The 9,212-nt window shown below is 40.1% G+C and overlaps 1 protein-coding gene across 1 annotated transcript in view; it reads left to right on the forward strand.

Annotated features, from left to right (window-relative positions):
- The window catches only part of LOC101847096 (glioma pathogenesis-related protein 1), a gene marked incomplete in the record, with an annotated part of 43,761 nt that overhangs the window by 16,893 nt on the left and 17,656 nt on the right, over positions 1-9,212 (forward strand). The window contains 1 exon segment of the mRNA XM_005094973.3: positions 8,442-8,889. Coding sequence (XP_005095030.2) covers positions 8,581-8,889 — 309 coding nt within the window.

Raw genomic sequence — 9,212 nt, forward strand, 5'->3', positions numbered from 1 at the left:
AAAGAATGCTCGATGCAGCCTGGGATCCCTGGTACCCCGGCTTTCTGTACCGTTTCATCCACATAGCCGTTACTTTGCAAATATGCTACAGTTTTAAGTTTTTAAAAATGTGGGTGTTTTTACGCCCCTACCAATATAATTTGGAGCATTTAGGCGGCCGGCTTCGACCCTGCCTGTCGGGACCAACCTGGACTTAGAGGGATAAAATGTCCCAGAAGAGATACCAAGGAAATCAATAATCATTTCCCCACATGAAAAGCAAACTTGGGTAATCTGGGTAGGACGGTGAAGCGCCTAACCGCTGCACCACAGAGCGATGAACCTTTTTGAGTTTCAATTTACATATATTATTTCTGGAGGCATAGCGTAATCCCGGAAGCGCTTGATGTCTCTTTCAAGTGCCAAGAGCTTTCTGCTGTAAATGAAAGTACATTGTGAACTTCCTTTTATTTTGAAAGTCTTTGAAATTTGGTCTTTGAGGAACGGTAAACACAGCACCCACAGAATATTCATATTTCGTCTTGTGATGTTCATCGACTGTAAACAAAACTGGTTATATAACACAAACCAGCGTGTACTGTCTAATGTGTTTGGATACTGCATTCTGTAGCCATGACTACAACAATAACTGTACTTTTCCCGCGATAAAGCGCGATCAACGAAAGTACTGGCTTTGGTGTCAGGTATTATAAAGAGAGGAGCTTTTTATTCATAACTTTTTACTTTACTCTTCTCATTTTCTATTAACTCGTTCTGGTTTATAAATAGTTACATTAGCACAGATACAGCTATGCCAAAAACATGAGTAGCATTTTATTGATACCAGAATTAAGTCTCAAAGACAAACTCCGTCTGCGTCTAATGGATTTTCTTGATTCTTCACAATGTTTTTGTAATAATCAGTGCAGATATTGAGCATCATATAGGCATTGTGGCAAAGTGATTAGGCTCTTGCTTGCCTCACGCAGAAGACGTTAGTTTGATTCCCAAGTCGGGACGTTTTGAAAAAATAAAAACTGAAAAAAAAGCCAAACCAACAAAACACCTTCTGTCGGTAGGGATGCTGATTCGAACTCAGCCTAGGTTGACTCTAGCTGGCAGATTTGAAGCATCTGCCCCCCCCCCCTCCCCTATTTTACTCTATTTGTGTCGACGGGGGCCCCCAACTATCATATAATGATATATTATAGGCACCCGAGTGCATTCAAATTGCATTGTGGGAGAAGAGGGCTGACAAAGTAATTCATTTACCACAGAAGGTTGTTAAAATTATGGAAAGGACCACCAACGTTGAGAAAAATAACACCTCAGAGCCAAATCGCCAACACCACTTCGCGCTTGTTTGTCGAGATATTCTCGATTCCTGTGAAGTTATCCCATGAATGGAAAGTAAAGTTTGTCAAACCTGTCCGAACAAGGAGAAGAGTGCCACGGTCGGTTGTAAGTGCGTGGTTCTCAGGGGGTGTTTAAGTACACAATCGAACAAATCCATTCACTCGTTCGGGGGCATTAAACGAGTTCAGAAGTTATGGAGGACAAAAGTGGAAAGAACACTTTGAGAAATGTTAACGAATACTTGAAATAAAGTGCAGCTACAATCCTACCATATTGCGTTAGCGGTTTTCAAGCACTTCTACTACACACTCCTGACTCCTGAGAATAGGTGACGACTTTTTTTCAATGACGACTACACACTTAAACGCTATACATATATGTGTATTGTATCATCATAGACATGGAAAGTAACTACTGTATAGAAACGATCTTGGGTAAACCGATTTTGACGTCATTGCTCTTCTCCCAACCTTCTACTCCCCCCTACCCAAAGTTGTTAGCGAGTGTGAGAGACGTATAATATGTTTTCTGGAGCTTGGTGTAGTAGTTCTTATGTTCGCGAGTAAACATTTTATTCTACTTTTATTTCCAAGCGACGCACATGTGCGTTTTAGTTTAATTATTCTCATTCTTTTTTATTCCTTTCAGCATCAATTCAAACTTCATTAAGAAGACAGAGCACTTTTAGATTGTCCTTTTTTCACCAAAGCTGACCACAGTATACCCCCCCCCCCCCTCTATGTCTCGGATATGTTTCCATTAAATCTTAATGGATAGCACAAAAGTAGTGCAATGCAGAAAAACTAACAAGCTGAGATATGATTCTGCTGATGCCCGCTTGATAAAGTACAAACAAACAAACCTTCATAACTAAATACATAGATCGCAAATAATGGCTGTAAGGCAATATTATCGTCAACAGCATTCATATTTTCCCAAACAGTTGCTAGGGAAATACAAAGGAGCATCACTGAAAAGAACTGCAGTGTGGCGACTGATTGTTTTATCAATATAATCGAAAGCCGATTCAACAGAGCTGTGAATACATTAATTAGAGTTAACATATCGCATTTCTGTTACAGCATGCTCGGTTGCAGCTGATGTTTGTGGCATTCACAACAATATTCTTCGTTGTGTCAGTTTTGTGTGCCCGTTGAAAAACTAAAAAGTAATTTAAAAAGCCCATTTTTCGTATCATTTTATTTTCTCAAGCCAAACCAATATCTCACTGTTTAATTCTATTTTAGTACTTGTAGCTCAATTTGATCGCCATTTTCCTTGTTCTTTGGGTGTGTTTTGAAAAGTTGTTCTTTTTAAAGGTTTTATAGTAGCAGGCAGTTATATCAACTCGTTTTCACTCATATAATTTATTATCTCAACTTCTGTCGAAGGACGTTTCATTGGAAGGCCTAATGTGTGTGTGTGTGTGTGTGTGTGTGTGTGTGTGTGTGTGTGTGTGTGTGTGGGTGTGTGTGTTTGTGAGTGTGTGTTTGTGTGTGTGGTTTTTCTTTTAGGGGTGTATTGTTGATATAGCTGCTTTTCGATTCCTGCTGCAATCCCCCCTCCCTTTTCACACTAACCCATTGCTTATATATCTCTGTGCAATTGCCCATCCCACTTCCTTTTCCAGGCCCCATTCAGGTACCCCACCCCGCCCTTACCTTTCATTACTTTTATTGTTTTCCTCATTATCTTCAGACTGTATACATTCGTCTCCAAATCTCCCCCCCCCCCCCAAAGAGAATGTCGTTTGTACCTATGGGTTCTATTCAACCAACGTTTCAAAAAGATTTATAATCTTTTCCTTCTGTTTCAATGCAAATGCATATTAAAAACAAAGTGTTGTTGTTTGTGAACACGATTCCATATCTGGCAATGCCCAAATTAATTGATCGAATTATCGAAAAAAACCAACCCAACATCCTCGTGGTAGGCTAAAAGCTTAAACAGACACAGCTGTGACTATCAATACTATCAAGTCTATTTATTGTGAGCCTCTTAGAACGGTGTCATCGTCTTGGCTGTAGAACGAAGGTAAACGAGTGCACATTTAGCGAACGTGAGGTTTATACTTTCATTTATTCGTTCATGTATTCGTAAAAAAAAATCCACATTCTGTCTCTCATGTAAATCTCCTCTTTATTCATTCTATCATTTCATTATGTCGTTCACAGTATTTAAAATATTTTCTTCAGTTTTGAAAATCACGTCTCATGTTCTTTACATATGCCCATCTTAGGGAGAGTTGGTGGACAGTTACGTGAGCTGGTTGATGTACATTCACAATAGTCGGAGACGGAGATGTAACCATCTTTGTTTCTCGAGCCACTTTTGTTTCTGATGCTAATATTTTTGCACCCTTGTTGTATATACATGTAATACTAAAATTAAAATGGTCGAGTCTAGATTTAAAAAACAAACAAACAAAAAAAAAAAAAAAAACGGCGTGGAAAATTGGCGATGACGGAAAGGAGAGATCGTTGGCGTAATGCATCCAACACGATGCTACACTGTATTCTCAGGGCCACTAAAAGATGTATGAACGAGCAGGCCGTATAGCTTCTACGCGCCCTTAGGTAAGAAGCTCCACCCAACACCCCCCTCTCCCCCCGTCCACGCCCCTCCCCGCTCACCCCCTTCCCCTCAACCCCACCCACCCTAGACAAATAGAAAATCTGATGACACATTCCCATAAGCTCCCCCCCCCCCCCCCTTGATCCGTCAATATTTCACGGGCCGTGTCGTAAGAAGAAAGATGTCAGTCAACTATGTCTATAACTAATCTATTGAAACCTCAATCTGTTTGTCGATAGTTAACCTCGCAGAATCTCGGGGCAAGCCCAGGAGAATAACAAGGGCATGAAACAGGACATCTGTGGAAAGGACATATTGATCGCGCGCCTGGCGTAGGTTGAAGATGTTATCACTGTGAATATTTTTATTACTAAATGCGTGCATTTGAACATTTCTGAGTGGGTGTGCTCTTTCGTTTGGTAGACATACGTGACAGATGGTTCTGGCTTAGATTATTTCTGTGATTTCAAATTATGATATTAATATAAAAAGTATTTTGATCGCTAGTACGGTCTTTCGAAGTGATTTAAGTCTTCTTGTGTGAGTGCAAGTGTTCAATTTTGCATACATGTGTGAGTATTGAGATATTAAGCCATTGGAGCACCAGAGTATTTCTTCGTCCACTCTTTCGTTGTTCGTGTTCGCCTTTGTTTAAAATGTTTGTGAGAGGAACGGAAGGAGGAGATTATGTCCGATCGCAAAAGTTATAACGTAAATCACATAATGAGGTAGTTTATACTGTATTGTGAAGTACTTTTTTCCAATATTGTTTTGTAAACCTCATTCGCAATTTGTAAGACAAGTCTGTTCTGTTCTTCCACTAACGATATAGTTCCTCTAAAGTAGTATACCCACACAATTATCCGAATGGTATAACCTTTATGAATTCAGCAGGGTAGGCTTGTTTAGATCAGGCGCTATACTACTAATTGCATTTTAGAGTATACTGTTTATAAACTACAAAACTTTTTGAATTCCCATTAAAAAAAACCCAAACAAATTAATCAAAAAAGAAAAAAACCCTTAAACAAATAAACAAACACCCCTCCACACAAAAAACACCCAAACAAAACTTTGTGACGCTTTCAACCATTAGTGTTTCGTTGTCTCCTAAATACTAATAAAAATGCCTTTTCTGTGGGAAGTGTCTACGTTCTCTAACGTTAGAGAAGGTATACAAGCTGTCTACGTTCTCTAATGTTCAGTCCTTCCAATTCTCCGACATTTTTTATAGTTTCCCCTAGACCTCATCTGCCGATCCGATGCCCGCCGTCTCATTGATATCCCCCCCCCCCCCCCCCCCAGAATCCCCATTCCCCATGTTTCCGACTTTCTCACTTTCTTTGTTGTAAAAGTAGAAATCTAGATGTCAACATCTTGATCTATATTGTTGCCTTTCCTGAAACAGTGCTGTATATATTAAGCTTAATCTACCTCTGGTCGTGGGATGTTCTGACAGCCGAATGGTCAGCGTGTCTGCGCTTGGAGTGTATGAGTGTGGGTTCGAATACCGGTCCCGAAGTTGTTGTTTTTTGTCTCCTCCTCCCGTCTTTCCAACTATTTTCCCCATAATTATACAGTCGAACCTGCCCTGACGGTCACCTCTATAAGACGGCCACCTGTACAAACGGCCACTTTCAATTTCCCCCCTTGCGTTTTTTCTATATAATTTAACTGTGTAAAACGGGCACCTGTCCAACGCGGCCGCGGCTACAATAAATTTAACACACAACCCCTATAATACTAAGCAGTAATACCTGTCTAAGACGGTCACCTTAGTGACTCCATTACGTTTTGTCATAAATTGTGCATTGGCCCCTGGCGTTGTGGGTGAGCCGTCATAATTCAATCACCTGTCGTTGTTGTTAGGTAGTCCCTCCAACCGATCATGTTGTGTAGGCCCCTCCCACTGTTGACCAATAGCTACCAAGTTTCAGCTGCTGGTGAGGTAAGCGTGTGATCCCTCATAACCCATAAGCCCCGCCCAGAACTCATACACAAATCGTAAGTGAGATGAGTGGTCACTGTTTACCCAGTCTGTAACAAAGTAACAAAGGACGTCAACATGAACTTGTGAAAGAAGCGTCGCTCGTTCTCCGAGTGGTGGCGACCCGTGTGTTAGCTTTAGCATGGCACTCGGTCTTCCTTGTCTGATACATTTCGTTTTATTGTCACCCTTGTGCAAAATCAGCGACAAAATAAAAATTACAAACGAAATACAAACCAACAACAACAACACCAACAAAGACAACATAATGGGGCTTCTTTCGATTGGGGCCTCAGATGGGAATGGTTTGTTTTCTTTATCTTGATCAGTCCTGCCTAAGACGGCCACCTGTCTTATACGGCCACTTTTCTCCTTGACAACGGTGGCCGTCTTACACAGGTTTGACTGTAATTTGTTGCTTTGTAATTTCTTATGTAGTGATGAAGCATGCAAATTCTGGTTTTGTCCCCAAGAGGAACTTTTATCTACTAAGTATTGGCCTACTTTTCCTTTTACCAATTTATGCCTGGTAAAGTACATTTTCGACAGTGGCTTTTTTTGGTCTGTGAGTCTAATTTTGAAAATGTATTTTAGAATCGGAGAGGCCAAATCCTAATTCTTCAAATGCAAATTTTCTTTATCCAGGGCCCTCCTGCGGCCCCCAGACCTCTGCCAATTGTTCCTCCTACCGATTATTATTCGTCCTGGTTGGGGGTCAGGGAGCAAATTGTTGGTCAGTCAGCAGAAGGAGAGGAAAAAACCCCCACCCCAACAACAACAACAACTACAACAACAACAATAACAACAAAAAAAAAAATCCTAAGTTTCCCGGGACCGGGATTCGAATCCACGCTTGGAAGCACTGAGCATCAGAGAACGTAGACAGCTTGTATACGTCCTCTAACGTTAGAGAACGTAGACACTACTTTTTCTGTGTGAAAGGCGTTTATCTATATCTGTCCATCCCTACCCGTAAATGAAGAGCCGAATGACCATTTGAGTGCTTGAGGAGTTCCGTCGACAGGAGTAAGAGAAAATACAAGACGTCCTTAACACTGTATCACCTGACCCAGACCGAATTTCACCTCTGTAGTCTCGGCGAGCAGTAGGTTGCACAAAAAGTTGTTTATCATCAACTCAAGTCCGACCCAGATCGTACAAACAAAGGCATCTAGCTTTCCCAGCTCAACAAGGAAGAAGTACACAAAAAATTGAACCCCCCCCCCAAACAACAACCGTTTAATTGTTCTAGCCTCCTCTTACCATCCCTAACCGCTCTTACCCCCCCCCTCACAAAAAGGGATTTATTTAAAAACCATTCAATACAAAAATTGAGTAAACTGGGACATGAAGTATGGTACACAAAGATTATGAGGGAATCAAAGTAGGAGGCAAATCATGATTGAAATTCCATCTTGATTGTTAGTCCTACTCATTCATGGTACATTTCTTTTTATGTTCATTCTTTATTGTGCTCATCGTTATTTATTATATTGTGATAGTAGACGTATAAGTGTTTGTTTATGTGTAAGCGTTATTCTATAGAGCGTACGTATACACATTCATGCAAATGTATTTTGTATTTTATAAAGGTATTGTAAAGTGTCGGGAGCTGTACGGGACTTGGTGCTATAAAACTATCTGCCGTCTTCTTCTTCTTCTTCTTCTTCTTCTTCTTCTTCTTCTTCTTCTTCTTCTTCTGCTTCTTCTGCTTCTTCTGCTTCTTCTGCTTCTTCTTCTTCTTCTTCTCGTTGTAATAGTTAGAGCTATTGTCACTATTGTTATTATATCATAAATTCAAACCTTTTATGTTAATTAAACATCACATTCTTGTCTGGATTTTTATAAAAAAGTTACTAAAAAGCACAAAGTATGTAAGTTTACAGTTTCCAAGGGTACTTGAACCTTGAATTCATAGAACTTTGGCGGCCATTTTCTCGTTAATTTCATCTCTGATGGCAGATGACCTCCACCTCCTTGGATAAAAAATTCCTCGACTTCTTACTCAAGATAGATGGGTATTTTTTCCACCAAGAGTAAAGCAAATCAACAGGCTTTCAGATTATATCAACTACTCATTGCCCAAGAATTGACAAGGGCCTCATGCCACAGCGTTGTGAAATTATTAACGGGCATAGCAGTAGGCAAGCAAGGCGCCGCTATCCTGCAGCTACTATTTGATATCCATACCTTCATTAATCTATCAAAATTACGTCACTTTACCAGATTTAAACAATTATTTAGATGCGGGTTAACATTAATAATGTTGTGGCTATTAATTATATCGAATATGTCTTTTAGGAAGGTATAGTATGATATTCGGCCATTATCATAACTTTCGAGTATTATAGTTACACAAAACAAATTTTTCAACAGTAAAATTTGTTATTGTTCTTATATCAATTTGTACGTCCTACTTTAAAAAAAATAACTTAATGAATCAAAATTTTTGGAAGAAAAAACAACTTGTTTGCCTTTTTGCATAACTTATATTAAATGATATGCACGCTTTTACATTGTAAGTTATTACTTTTGTCTTTTACAGTAGGTAACAATCGAAAAGCAACTCAGCTCTTCAGAACCCTCAGAGCCAACTCAAGAGTATAAGGAAGGCCAGTTCCCCTACACCTTGCCCCAAACACTAGATATTCACCGTCCACAGCAGGAGTTTGAGAAAAGACACAATGTTCAACACTCGCGATCTGCCATCATTAAGCATGTCATGTTTCGCACTGTCGTGGTGCGCTCTTACCTGCCTGCTCTTTCTGAGAATAGACGCTGCAGCTACAGAAGACAGTAGTGCTCACGCCGCGCAGGTACGGGAGACCATGACCCAGATTGCGAGAAAAAGGCGCGAAATCACAGATGTGGTCCCCAAATCAGACTTGAGTAAAGAAGGCTTCACACAGGAGGAGAAGGATTCGATCATACACGTTCATAACTCCTTCAGGAGTGTCGTGAACGACCCTCCGGCATCCAACATGAGGGAAGTGGTAAGTGGTCATTGGAAGAGTGCATGGGGAACTGTTTTAAGTCTCAATTTTCTAACGTGTTCATTTTGCTTTGGTTTGATCCACTTAGTCCGTGAAAAACAACTTTTCCTAAAAACGGCAATAGTCACAAAGTGGAAACACATTTAAACATGTAGTACGGAGAAAGAACGACTGTTGTATATACAAACACGCGCATGTATTTTAAAAAAATATATTTTTTGCTTAGACCAGTGCTATATTTATTATTTGTTGGCTTCGCAGTGTACTCATATAATATCATGTCACCAAGAATCTTCACGTCACACACACACACACACACACAC

This window comes from Aplysia californica, unplaced genomic scaffold (assembly GCF_000002075.1).
Source record: "Aplysia californica isolate F4 #8 unplaced genomic scaffold, AplCal3.0 scaffold00092, whole genome shotgun sequence".
In the NCBI taxonomy this organism is placed as follows: Eukaryota; Metazoa; Mollusca; class Gastropoda; order Aplysiida; family Aplysiidae; genus Aplysia; species Aplysia californica.